The sequence below is a fragment of the Aquarana catesbeiana genome, linkage group LG05, assembly GCF_042186555.1.
Source record: "Aquarana catesbeiana isolate 2022-GZ linkage group LG05, ASM4218655v1, whole genome shotgun sequence".
NCBI classification, from domain to species: Eukaryota; Metazoa; Chordata; class Amphibia; order Anura; family Ranidae; genus Aquarana; species Aquarana catesbeiana.
The window spans coordinates 633,320,122-633,334,699 of record NC_133328.1 but is presented as its reverse complement, the minus strand read 5'-3'; the positions used below and the strand labels follow the sequence as shown (position 1 = coordinate 633,334,699).

Genomic DNA, 14,578 nt, shown 5'->3' with positions numbered 1-14,578 from the left:
GGAAAATTAAAAGATAAAACAAATATATTTTTGAATTAGTAAAAAAATCAAAATTATACATGTGACATAAAAGTATATACAAATAAATCTATATCCACAGGTAAAAATAAAAATTGTATATACAAGAGAATCTTAGTATATGAACGTAATATTCACCTCATAAGCATACGATATATGCTCCATCAGCTTATAGTCAACACAACATATACATAACAATGCCCCCCAACATCTCAGCCCTGAAACTTCCTAGAAACTTATTCAAATGGATGGTGAGGGGCCCTCTGCAGTAAGGGAGGTGTCGCCTCTTATGATTACAGGTGCATTTACATTATAAAGCCCAGGGTGGGGATCCCAGCACTATGTATACCTGGCTGCCCCCATACACACAACACACCTGACAAGCCATGGATTGCCCACAACATTCCTGGGACCCCCTCTACAACCAAGTCCCTGAGCCACACAGCATAGACAGGATCCTGGCCAAAGTAGAGAACTGTCCTGGGGAGGCCAACGGAGGCCCCAAAAAGCCCGACACCACTGATCAGCTCAGCAAGAAGAGCAAAAAGAGCAAAAAGAGCAAGAAGAAGAATTATCAACGCTATGCCAAACCACCCTACTCCTACTTGGCCATGATCGCCCTGGTCATCCAGACTTCCCCCAAGAAGAAGCTCAAACTGTCCCAGGTAACCAACCTTCCATTATGGGGCTTCCTGGGGCTTTAGGGCAGCTAAGGGCAGAGGGAGGGGGTGACACTGAGACTAGCTCAGATAAAGGATTTGTCAGAGGGATATTCTTTATTTTCAGCGCAAAATTATTTGTTTCTGTTAGGCCTATGAAGGCTGAAAAAATTATACCAATATTTATCAAAATTAGAAGTTCAAGAAGTTGGGTGAATTGTCAGTGTTTTATTGTTTAGTTATATTTTTATTTTTAATTTAGGCCCCTGGCTGCCTGTTATATTTGCAACATATAAAACTCTTATGACTACAGGCTGAATTACGGAAAAAAAAATGTTTTATTTTCCTCCTCAAATTTTTTTAAATAAAAAAAATGATCGAAAGCCAAAACTTTTTTTTTCTTTTTTTTTGATGAAGTAGGTCAGATTTTTGTTGTTTTTGTATGGAGCAATAAGCCTTATGCTGCCCTTATGTATATCATTCACAGCTGTTCAATTATACCAACTTTTTTTTACAAAATACGAAAAGAAAATATTAAGAAAAAAATAGAATCACATAAACGTTCAGAAAAAAAGGATTTTTTATTTAAATTTTTATTGTTTGCATTTTTTGTTTTATGTAATTTCATTTCTGTGTGCTTTTTTTCAAATTTGTGTTTTTTTAATATTTTTACTTTATTTTTTCTTCCTTTTTTTTGCTTTTTTCATATTGTGTTTAGAGAATACATCTGATACAATTGATATAATAAATTGAACATATGTGAATAATATATGTAAGGATAGTGCAGCTAAGGCCTTCATTATTATTGCTCTTATTGGGCTTAGCCCGTGCTTTGTGGAAATACGTTTTGTAATAGTGAATGATATTATAGAGAGGGGTGCTTTTGCATTTTATTTTAGTCTTTATTGCTGTCTGTGTCCCAGCTGGGGAGATTTACCCTGAGACCCCCCAAAGTATGAAAGTGATTGGAAAAGCCAAAATATTGGGCTGTAAACAAAACAGGGGAAGCCTTTCAATGAAGACAATTGTTCCTGTGGCAAATGTTTAACTTGGGATTTGCCTCCCTTTGGGGAGGTTTCATCTTACTTGAAGGAAAGGGAAGAGATTAATTTCCTCAATGGGGACACAAAAAAATTAAAAAACCTCCACTCCATCCACAATGTCCAAAAAAAAGTTTTGCCTTCAGGTCATCTTTTTCTTCCAAGTTTTGTGCTGGGATCTCAATGGTAACCCAAAAATCCCCCCAGGACATTGATGTCCCTTTCTCCCATACATACATACATTTGGCTCCCAACACCAGACTTCAGAAAGTGCTAGCTGCCTCCCCAATTCAATACAAGCATGCACAAAGTGTTCTGTCTATACCCTGACATCACTTTCTACATGCTTAATTTAGGAAGCCTTATACCACAAATGGACAGGAGGTCTACAGTGATGTCCTCCTAAGTATCTCAGTACAGGTCTCCTGGTTATACTTATATAATGTAAGATGTATTATGTATCTTGGTTTACGGTCATGTTCATTCACTTACAACTATACTTTTTTTAATTGGCAGATTCTCCATGAGATCAGCATCCTCTTCCCTTTCTTCAAGGGGGATTATCAGGGCTGGAGGGACTCTATTCGACATAACCTCTCCTCCAATGATTGCTTCAGAAAGGTAAGGACTTGTTGCTCCTAGGATGTGATGGCAGTGATGGGCTCCTAAGGCTCTCTACATACTGCAGCCAAGTAAAAAAAAAAACATTTTCAAAAATAGGTGCAGATTCTGAGAAATGACTTTTCTGCTCATTATAAATAGGTCACAGGGTTTTGTTACTCTGACCTGTAAAAGAATTGTGTGAATCTGCTTTGCTGGTTTACGCCTCTAACATCTTCTCCCTCTTTTGCAGATCCTGAAAGATCCATTGAAGCCGACGGCTAAAGGCAACTACTGGACGGTGAATGTGAGCCGGATTCCCGCCGAAGCCACAAAGCTGCAAAACACGGCGGTCACCCGCCAGGAAGCCTACCCTCATGACCTTGCTCCTTATATCCTGAATGGAAAGCCCTACAGACCTTCCGCTTTTCACAACCCTCATCCTCCAATAGAAAATACTGCGGTCAGAGCAGAAGCAGAGGCTCAGTCCTCAGTACCAACTCAACCCCCTAGTGTACATCCCGCCTCAACTTTCCCAGAGATCTTATGGAACCTTCCAACATCATACACAAAATGCGTGGCCCCTAATGTGGTGGCCCCTCCTAGCATACACCCTCTGCAGCTTTATCCCAACTTTGCACTCTCTCTACGTAATTACATGCCTTCCCCATACTCAAGATCCACCTGTGCGGTGCAGAGGGATGTCTACCCTCCCAATGCGATACCTCAAATGTCTCCCCAGCCTAGACCCTCTGAAGCCAGGAATTCCCTGTCAGATTTCCCTCCCAATACAACAATCTTTGACGTCCCCATGTATCCCCCACACGGGAGCTACATGTCACCTCAAAACATATATGGGCAGCAATTATCTCAAGGTGGTGCTTATGGGCAGCATTTATCTCAGGGTGGTGCTTACGGGCAGCTTTTATCTCAGGGTGGTGCTTACGGGCAGCATTTATCTCAGGGTGGTGCTTACGGGCAGCATTTATCTCAGGGTGGTGCTTACGGTCAGCATTTATCTCAAGGTGGTGCTTACGGGCAGCATTTATCTCAGGATGGTGCTTACGGGCAGCATTTATCTCAGGGTGGTGCTTATGGCCAGCATTTATCTCTGGGTGGTGCTTACGGGCAGCATTTATCTCAGGGTGGTGCATATGGGCGACATTTATCTCAGGTCGGGGTGTACCCAGAGTGTGGACCCAACGGTTACTGATTGGCCAGATGCTGAGATAAGGCTGGTTTTGGGCCGTTCACTTTTGTCCCAAGGACTAGCTGCACTTGAATGCTTACCTGATGACATTGGCACCAGTGGTAATTTAGTCGACTAAAATAACACTATTTTAGTTGACTAAAATAATTCAGATGGCTAAAATACGACTAAAACTGAAATGGCCTTTTAGTCAAAAGACTAAGATTAAAACTAAACTGAAATTTGCTGCCAAAATTAACACTTGTTGGCACTCAACTTGGCATGTGGCCCAGCGGAGGTGGCACCAAACATGACATACAGTCCAAAGGCATTGGAATTGAATCACATGTATATATGACAATCATTTTGTATCTTGTCTGATTATATTCACTTGAAATAAATTTAAATTTTTGTTTTACTGAAATTTGGCATCAATGTTTTAATTATCTCCCCATGGGTATCAAGATAAGAACTAGTAAAATAGTCTGAAAAATGTATATATCAACTGTATAGTATAGTTCTTAAAGGGTCAGGCCACCCAAAAGTTACATTTCAGTATTTGTCTAATATATATAGTGGTATTCCGCGCTTAGGACGGGCTTGTGACCAAACTGCAGCCCCCCAGATAAAGAAAGCATCTAGGTGTGATCCAATTGCTATAAAATCTGAAAAAATAGGGGATTGGCGCTGTTCACTGGTAAAAAATAATAAATAAACTATAAACAGACTCCTAACACAAGGGAAACATTACACCACAATTCTGGGTGAGTGAAAAGTGCAACACAGTGTAATATAGTATTTGTAAATAAATATACGTGCTAAAAATTGTCACAAAATGTGCAATCTGCCTAAGGTGAAATATTATATAAAATAATGCATGAAATAATAAATAAAACTCCAAGCAATAATATAAGTGAATGATCAGTCAGGTGTATAAACATTTTTTTTACAAGATCCAAAGAAAATATTCAATGAAGGGTATAAGTGAATTATACCCTAGAGAGAGGACAAACACAGTGTTGCCCACTACAAAATGGCGTATATACTAGTGAAGCTGAATGGTGTTAGATGAAAAATAAAATCAAAAAGAGGACTACTAACATATGGTGTGCATAAAAATATTAGTGTTCAAAGAAAATAATGAAAAACATGAAAAAATGAAAAAATGAAAAAGTCCAAGCATCCAAAAAATTCCAAAAAATGCCAAAACATGCCGTGTATATTAAATATATTGTTCAGTGTACATAAAAAGTACTTGTGCAGCAAGCTAGTGCATCTTCAAATGGTTCCAGGTAAGTCCGTCCCAATATATGTATACTGTCCTGTGTGGAGCCCCCTCTAGTGCCCCCACTCACCGGAGCGCCCAACCCATGCAGGGGTAATGGGCATGTAGATGTAAATCCGATGATCCAAGCGGTCGGTGTCCCCTTCACCACCTGATTTCCACTTGTGTCACCAGATCGCTTTCAAAAGGCATCCACCCGGACAAAATACCATGTGCAGGGAGAAGAGAAGAGCCTCATAGTGTGATTCCAAATATGACTTTATTAAGCTCAAGCTTACAACAAACAAAAAAAACGAAAAAACGAAAAGCTAAAATCAAACAGCATTCTGCCGGCTGGCTCCACATCAGAAGCCGCAGACAGTGCAGTGTTAGCGGCGTGCGTTCCACAGCCGACTGCTGAAACCGGAAGTGAAAGACACAAACAGAAGGAAAAAAGGACGTATGCGTACAAAGAGGCCACACCTTATGTGTTTCATCATCAAGGCGCACCTCAGATGATGTCTTGATGACGAAACGCATAAAGCGTGGCCTCTTGGTACGCATACGTCCTTTTTTCCTTCTGTTTGTGTCTTTCACTGCAGTCGGCTGTGGAACGTACGCCGCTAACACTGCACTGTCTGCGGCTTCTGACATGGAGCCAGCCGGCAGAGTGCTGTTTGATTTTAGCTTTTAGTTTTTTTGTTTTTTTCGTTTGTTGTAAGCTTGAGCTTAATAAAGTCATATTTGGAATCACACTATGAGGCTCTTCTCTTCTCCCTGCACATGGTATTTTGTCCGGGTGGATGCCTTTTGAAAGCGATCTGGTGACACAAATGGAAAGCAGGTGGTGAAGGGGACACCGACCGCTTGGATCATCGGATTTACATCTACATGCCCATTACCCCTGCAGGGGTTGGGAGCTCCGGTGAGTGGGGGCACTAGAGGGGGCTCCACACAGGACAGTATACATATATTGGGACGGACTTACCTGGAACCATTTGAAGATGCACTAGCTTGCTGCACAAGAACTTTTTATGTACACTGAACAATATATTTAATATACACGGCATGTTTTGGCATTTTTTGGAATTTTTTGGATGCTTGGACTTTTTCATTTTTTCATTTTTTCATGTTTTTCATTATTTTCTTTGAACACTAATATTTTTATGCACACCATATGTTAGTAGTCCTCTTTTTGATTTTATTTTTCATCTAACACCATTCAGCTTCACTAGTATATACACCATTTTGTAGTGGGCAACACTGTATTTGTCCTCTCTCTGTGTTGCACATTTCACTCACCCAGAATTGTGGTGTAATGTTTCCCTTGTGTTAGGAGTCTGTTTATAGTTTATTTATTATTTTTTACCAGTGAACAGCGCCAATCCCCTATTTTTTCAGATTTGATAGTATATGTCTAATGCTGGTGAATTAATTGCCCTGACAGGGTCTTGTATCTCCAGATTTTACACACTTGCTATCCCCATTATAAAGGGTTCCCAACTTCCCACCATCCCGGCACCATTTTTAATTTATTTTAGGTTATGGAGAATGTGACAGAAGGCATCAAAACACAAATGTTTTATATATGAGATTTGTAACGAAATAACAATTTCCATCTTTATAAAGATTCCTGCGGGTGTATTGGTTGTATTTGGAATTCCTCGGCTCATGTCTAGTGATAATGGGAGCAGTGGCATCGCTATGGGGGGGCAAGGTTGGGTGTGGCCCGCACTGGGTGACACCTGCCAGAAAGGTGACACCGGGGCCGCCACTACACAGTGCACTATATTGTATGCACTTGCAGAGCTGCAGCGGAGCGGTGAGAGCGGGACATGTAGCCGTGTGAGGGAGGCTGCCTATAACACTCCCCAGTCAGTGAAGCTAACCCTCGGGGATCTTCAATATCTCCTTCAGCTGCAGTTGGGGGCAGAGCTGGGGGGTGTGGCAGCCTCCTCCACTCCTCCCACACACTTATTCACTCCCGCGGCTGAAGGAGAAGAAGAGGCAAAGACACAGCAGCCCCGAGTGTCTTCATCTCTGCAGCTATGCTGTAAGTTCCTTCAAACTGCCCTATACCTCCCCAACCTGCCCTATACCTCCCAACCTGCCCTATACCACCACAACCTGCCCTATACCATCACAAACTGCCCTATACCTTCCCAAACTGCCCTATACCTCCCCAACCTGCCCTATACCTCCCAACCTGCCCTATACCACGACAACCTGCCCTATACCACCACAAACTGCCCTATACCTTCCAAAACTGCCCTATACCTCCCCAAACTGCCCTATATCACCCCAAACTCCCTTATACCTCCCCAACCTGCCCTATACCTTCCCAACCTGCCCTATACCACCCCAACCTGCCCTATACCACCCCAAACTGCCATAAACCACCCCAAACTGCCATATATCACCCCAACCTGCCCTACACCACCCAAACCTGCCCTACACCACCCAAACCTGCCCTACATCACCCCAACCTGCCCTATACCACCCCAACCTGCCCTATACCACCCCAAACTGCCCTATACCATCCCAAACTGCCCTATACCACCTCAACCTGCCCTATACCCCCCAACCTGCCCTATTTCACCTCAATCTGCCCTATATCACCTCAAACTGCCCTATACCACCCCAAACTGCCCTATACCAGCCCAACCTGCCCTATACCTCCCCAACCTGCCCTATACCTCCCCGAACTGCCCTATACCACCCCAACCTTCCCTATTTCACCTCAATCTGCCCTATATCACCTCAAACTGCCCTATACCACCCCAAACTGCCGTATACCCGCCCAACCTGCCCTATACTTCCCCAACCTGCCCTATACCTCCCCAAACTGCCCTATATCACCTCAAATTGCCCTATACTACCCCAAACTGCCCTATACCAGCCCAACCTGCCCTATATCAGCCCAACCTACCATATACCACCCCAACCTACCCTATATCACCCCAACCTGCCCTATATCACCCAACCTGCCCTATACCCCCCAACCTGCCCTATATCACCCCAACCTGCCCTATACCTCCCCAAACTGCCCTATATCACCTCAAATTGCCCTATACTACCCCAAACTGCTATACCAGCCCAACCTGCCCTATATCACCCCAACCTACCGTATACCACCCCAACCTACCCTATATCACCCCAACCTGCCCTATGTCACCCAACCTGCCCTATACCCCCCAACCTGTCCTATACCACCCCAGCCTGCCCTATTTCACCCCAACATGCCCTATAACACCCCAAACTGCCCTATACCACCCAACCAGCCACATATCACCCAACCTGCCCTATAATGAATCCAGAGATGCATAACAAAATGGTGAATGGTCTGAGGGATGAAACATATCAGGAGAGACTTCAGGAACTTACAGTCTGGAAGAAAGAAGGGAAAGGATGGATATGACAGCCTTTAAACATATAAAAGGGGTGAATAAGGTTCAGGAGGGCAGGATTTTCAATATGAAGCCAAGTTTAAGAACACGGGGACATGTCCTCAAACCAGGTGAAAGAAAGTTCTACACTAATCTTAGAAAGACTTGGAACAGACTTTCAGAAGAGGTAGTGAGTCAGTCAACAGTCAGCCCCTGTTCACATTAGAGTGACAGGTCAAATCGCATGACAAGTCACATCCTATTGCCAGCAATCACTCTGTTCAAATCAGTGCGACACAGACTCATGCAAATTGGATGCGTTGTAAAGCGCATCCAATTCGCATTTATGTGAACCCAGCCTAAATCTCCCCTAATGTATTTAACATAACTGGGTATATTATTCTCCAGATTTGCATCCCTGCACCATATCCTTTTTCCACCATATTTTCATCAGTATAAAAAAATAATTTCACAGCATGTCTATCATAGATTTATGCCCCGTACACACGGTCGGATTTTCCGATGGAAAATGTCCGATCGGAGCGTGTTGTCGGAAATTCCGACCGTGTGTGGGCTTTTCCGACACACAAAGTTGGACAGCAGGAGATAACATTTTCCGACAACAAAATCCGATCGCGTCAATTCCGACCGTGTGTGGCCTGTTCCGACGCACAAAGTGCCACGCATGCTCAGAAGAAATTCCGACACGGGACAGCTCGTTCTGGTAAACTTAGCGTTCGCAATGGATACAGCACTTTCGTCACGCTGCAATGTAAAAAATGGTTTAATACAGCGCACTCTCTTCTTCTTTATAATGTGACAAGAATTAAGTCGTTTTGATGCTCATATTCACACGCACTTCTCACAAACTTCTTTCGTTACTATTTATCGGGATTCCCTCAATATATTTTGATTTCTCACATCTGACAACATATTTGTTTTTTTTTTTTCTTTACTTTAATGTAGAATCTTTTTTTGTGTTTCTCTTTTTTTTTTTTTTTGGTGATTTTGATTTGTACTCCCGAAAATGTTTGTGTGTTTTTTGTGACAAGTTCCCACAACACCATTGATATGTTGTTCTATTTAATCTGTAGGAGATTGTTTGGTGTTGTCCCTTAATTTAACATTGTACTTTAGAAATGTACCTGAATACTCACCAACAAACTGTCCTTTTTGGATGAAAACACACACAGGAGAGTAGAATTTACCTAAAAATATTTTATTAAGGGGTCACAACTATAAACAAAGAGGGAGGCAACGCTGGAGAAACTGCAGAAGTGGGCGAAGCCTTGTACCCCCAGGGCAGACATCAATTATTTAAAAGCAAAATTGGTGGCCTGAGGAGTCCTTATCTAAGGGAGTGCAGTCTGGTCCAGAAGTCCCAGAGATCCGGAAAGCAGCAGATGACATCTGTGTCCCCAGGCTGTGGTCATACGGGAGACTGCATCTTCTGTCAGACCAGACTGAACCCAGGGTCATCACTCTGTGGTCTTCTTTCCACGCTTCCTTCCACGCTGTGGCTGTGGTGGTGGAGTTGTGGCAGCAGGAGGAGGAGGAGGAGGAGGAGGAGGATCGTCCCTCTCCATGACATCCGTCTTGTGTGTCAGTTCCCCACTCTCCCCCTTACGAAGGACTTTATAAAGCAGGTCCTCACAGAGCCTGCGTTGGCCCTCCTGCATGCCCTGCAATTTGGTGGCAGCCATGCAGGCAAAGGCCTCTTCAGGACTGGGGAAGGCTCTGAGGGACGCCGAAGCCTCCTGGATCAGCCTGTATGCTGAATCCTGCACGGGACTCGGAGTGGCCTTCCTGGCTCGTTTATATGGCAGGCGGAGGGGAGGAACCTGAGACTCAGTCAGGCTGCGACTTGTCCCAGGCTTCTCTTGGCTGCCACTTAGCCCCGCCTCCTCCTGGCTGGCCCTAATCCCCACCTCCTCCTGGCTGCCACTAATCCCCGCCTCCTCCTGACTGCCACATTCCACAGCCTCCTCCTGGCTGAGGTCTTCCTGTGTATGAAAAAGGGACATAGTTTTAGTATTGTTTTCATCAATCACACACAATTTTCACCTCCTGACTGCTGCAAATTCAATGTTAACAAATATAACAGACTTCTGAGCCCAGCATTTTTCATTCTTGTCCCAATTATTTTTGCCCACTACTGTCTATTGATATGTAAAACACTTTTTTTAATCAGCAATTAGTGATCAATAATAACATCTAGGAAACATCATTTATTTATTGCCCAGAAATCAGTAGAAGAATGCTATACCTGACTCCAGCTGGGCTCCTCCACTTCTTCCTGGCTGGAAGGCCCAGGTTGGACATCGGAAGCCTCGGCTGGGGTGGAAGGAAGAGTGGAAGGAAGAGTGGAGAGGGATTCCCTGACTTCAGTGTGGTCTGACAGAAATCGCAGTCTCTCATAGTACCACAGCCTGGGGACATAAACGTCATCTGCTGCAGCTCCGGACCTCTGGGAATCTGTGACCTTCTTGCACTCCCTAAGATACGTGCTCCTCAGGCCACCAATTTTAGCTTTTAAATAGGGGATGGTTGCTGTGGGGACCACCGGCTTCACCAACTCCAGCAGTTTCTCCAGCACTGCCTGCCTCTTCTGTTTGTGATTATAGTGGGGGTGTCTGACTTGCCACAGACAGGGCAGCTCCCTGTACTTGTCTATGAACAGGGGCAGGAAATTGTGGTCGTTGAACCCATCCATTTTCTCTGCAAGACACAACACATGACAAACCCTAAGGTCAGGCCAAACTCCCCTAATCTTGTTACAATATAGGCTTCAATTTCGAAGCAGTATAGGGCCAAGTTTAGATCCTACCTTCGTTAGCACGATCGGCGTCTCCGATGCTCCTTCCTCCGCTCACAGATCGTACGTAAGAAGCGCACGTTACGATTTATACACACTGCACATGCGTATAACTCCGCCCGCCCCTGACGTTCTTTCTATTCTATTCCCCGCCCCTTTTCGTTCGGCGCAGTGGAGGAAGAGCACATGGTGGAGAGACAGCAGGATAGTGCTAAGTACAGCAACGAGGAGGAGGAGGAAAGGCTGGAGCCTGAAACATCCCGATCCAGAAGGAGATTGAAGGACTCAAATATGTCCTTTGGGGAGATGTTGGAGATGGTGGACATCCTGAAGAGGGCCGACTATGATGGAAAGTATGGGCCTTACCCCAACCCCAATGTCCGAAAGGCCAAGATCATGGCGAAAGTGGTCAGGAGTCTGCACCGGAAATTCGGGGTACGACGATCGAAAGATCAGCTCAGGAAACGGTGGTCGGACCTCAAATTACGAGAACATGAGCAGTACAGAAAGATCCGGAGAGTGCTGCAAAAAAGTAAGTAGTTGTGCTGTGTTCCTATTCTTTATGTTTATTACGTTCGTGCTGCTCCATGTGCTTTTAGGAACTGTTGTACAGTTTAAAATGGCAACTTTCATGTTCATGGGCACATTATTCGTTCGGATCACACATTTTTTTTTTTCGGACTATAAAATACCATTGTTTAGCCCATATGCATTTGGCCACCATTTTGAGGCCCTATACTTGTCTTCAAAGAATTGGGTTGTGTAGATGGCTTTGTTACTAGAATGAAATGCAAACTAGATTGTGTGTAAGGAGAGGACACTGAGCAGCTGTTTTCACATCTGGACACTGGAGCACTAGTGTGGGACACAAGAACACCATTTTTATTAGGGGGGGCACACAGGTGCTCCAGTGTATACTATAGGGGGGGTCTCCATCTGTGAAGCTTGTACCAAACAGGTAAAGTATTGCAGCTTGACAAAGGACACTAAAAAAGCGACATCTTGGAACTCGGCTAAAATAGATAATTGTACCCTACTTCCAAGCAATGTTTCATCTTTATAGTTCTGCCATCAAATATCTGTGTGCTAAGTATACCATTTTTGTTTTACATAGGGGAGAAAAGACTCGGAGGACACCCCTCATGTGAGGAGACCAGAGCCCCCCCCCCTCTGGAAGAAGGGGAAATACCAACACAAGATGAGCAGGAGGAAGAAGATGTGGTGGAACTAGTCACCACAACAGGTGAGTGTCTGCAACCACAGGCTCAGATAAGAGATGGATGGCGGCATTTTTTTAGACCTAATTTATTTTGGGTTTCCTCTCTTTTTAGGTGATCGTGAGGTTGTGGATGAAGATCCTTTCACATCAGAAAGTGCCCAGATCCTGATCGGGGAGATCATGGGGTGTAATTTACAATTGGAAAACATCAAGCAAAACATCAATGATGTTATTCCAAAATATAAAAACATCATTGATGTTTTGGAGCGAGTTTAAAGCCCCTCCAAATCACTTTCTTCTTTTGTCTGCTACAATGTGCGAAATGTTTTTGTGATTTTTCCCAAAGCCAAATTTGGAGGATGCACACAGTGTGTCAACATGTGCTATCTGCCATCACGGGAGATCAATGGACGTGTTTTGGTGGTGCAACCCCCTCCTCAATTATAAAGTAACGGTGAGGAAGGGCTTTCTCCCCCAAAACACATCCCTTCATCCCCCGTGATGGCAGCTAGCACATGTTGACATTGTGAAATTGGTGTGCATTTTCCAAATTTGGCTTTTCCAGGGGTGATTTCCCCCCATCTGGACGCAATATCAAACACAGTTCCTAAATACTCATGTCTGATATTGCCTTCCAGTTCTACCAAATGTGAACTTTGTAAGATCAAGATTTGTGTCTTTCTTGTTGGTTTTACACAGGCCTGTTTTCTATAAAATGCACATTTTGATTTTGGATAATGACACCACAAAATATGTTATACAACAAACATGTCGGTTTGTCAGAAAAACCTTTGGTAAATGCACATGTGATTGTGCTGGTATTAAAAAGATTGTTCATCAAGAATGTGTAGATTATTGTCTCAACGCTACAACACTTTTGGGGTGATGTAATTGTTGTTTTATGAGAAAATGGGGGTTATTTGGTAAGGGAAAATCCACTTTGCACTACAAGTGCAGTTTCAGTGCAGTTGCAAGTGCACTTGTAGTGAAAAGTGTCTTTGCATTTAGTAAATAACAGCCAACAGTGCTTTGTATAAGGTTACACAATCACGATATTTTCTGCACTCCACACATTTCTGTCAGGGTCAGCTAAAACAAACACAAGCAGTAAATGTCCACAAAGAAGAGCCTGGGGGGAGATGCCTGTCGAGAACTTGAGGTCCTGCAGACTTCTCCCTGTCGCCAAATACCGCAGGGTAGCGACCAACCTCTGCTCCAGAGTGATGGCTTGCCTCATGCAGGTATCCTGCCTGCTGATATAGGGGGTCAGTGAAGCCAACAAACGGTGAAATACGGGGTCCATCATCCTGAGAAAGTTCCTGAAATCATCAAGATTATTCTCACGGATCTCACGGAGCAAAGGCATATGAGAGAACTGGTCACGCTGAAGCAACCAATTCTTGGTCCATGAACTCCTCCTCGCCCTGTTCATGGACTGGACTTGTGTCAAGGTCAGGACCCCAACACCAAGCCCCCGCACAGCACAAACTGTACGAGGAGTACGCATACGAAACATGGCTAGAAAACGGTCGGCTGCTCAGAACGAAGTAACAGAACGCACTGAAGAACAGCAAGGCCTGTAAAGAGCGACCTGAAAAACAGCAACGAGCGGACAAGATCGCACAGAAAACTCCGATACGAACTGACGCCACGCACTGAAGAGCAGATACAAACCCACAAGCACAAACTGAACGGCAGAAAACGATCTGAAAGCCACGAGTCTGAAAAAGCGCGAATCGTCTCTCACCAAACTTTTACTAACACGAGATTAGCAAAAGGAGCCCAAAGGGTGCCACGCTTGGTTCTGAACCGGCCTTTTCTAGTCTCATCGTACGTGCTTGACGTCACCGCGTGGTTGTCGATCGGAAATTCCGACAACTTTGTGCGACCGTGTGTAGGCAAAACAAGTTTGAGCCAACATCCGTAGGAAAAAATCCGAGGATTTTGTTGTCGGAATGTCCGATCAATGTCCGACCGTGTGTACGGGGCATTAGAATAGCAGTTTCGTTGTTGGGGTGTCAAACTAGTTAAAAAAAAGTTCTGCAAACAGCAAGAGCAATAAAGCAGCTTCAGTACTGACCCCATCAATCATTATACCAACATTTAATAAGTCATTAACTCATTATTAATTGATTATTAATAATAATCAATTAATATGTATTCGTAGTTTTTACCCATTTAGTATTAATTCATTAATTAATATCTAGACACACAGACACATAGAAGAGTGAGGACAGAAAAAAAAGACCAAGTGCTCCATCAAGTCTGCCCCACTTTTTTCATTTATATCTACAGTATATCTATATTTTAAGTTTTTTAGTATAGATTTATGTTTGCCCCAAGCATTTTTGAGATGCATGTTTGAAAATCTATTATCAGTTATAGACC

The 14,578-nt window shown here is 43.8% G+C and overlaps 1 protein-coding gene across 1 annotated transcript; it reads left to right on the top strand.

Annotated features, from left to right (window-relative positions):
• The first annotated feature begins 404 nt into the window (after positions 1-404).
• LOC141146104 (forkhead activin signal transducer 3-like) lies at positions 405-5,464 on the top strand. Its single transcript, XM_073632857.1, has 4 exons — positions 405-683; positions 2,234-2,338; positions 2,571-3,192; positions 5,373-5,464. The coding sequence occupies exons 1-4, from the start codon at positions 405-407 to the stop codon at positions 5,462-5,464; spliced, it is 1,098 nt and encodes a 365-aa protein (XP_073488958.1).
• Positions 5,465-14,578: the final 9,114 nt, after the last annotated feature.

Coding starts and splice junctions, on each gene's coding strand:
- LOC141146104 (XM_073632857.1), top strand. CDS start 405: ATGGATTGCCCACAACATTCCTGGGACCCCCTCTACAACCAAGTCCCT. Junction 2,339..2,570: donor CCAATGATTGCTTCAGAAAG/GTAAGGACTTGT, acceptor CCTCTTTTGCAG/ATCCTGAAAGATCCATTGAA. Junction 3,193..5,372: donor TGGGCAGCAATTATCTCAAG/GTGGTGCTTATG, acceptor CTTTCACTGCAG/TCGGCTGTGGAACGTACGCC.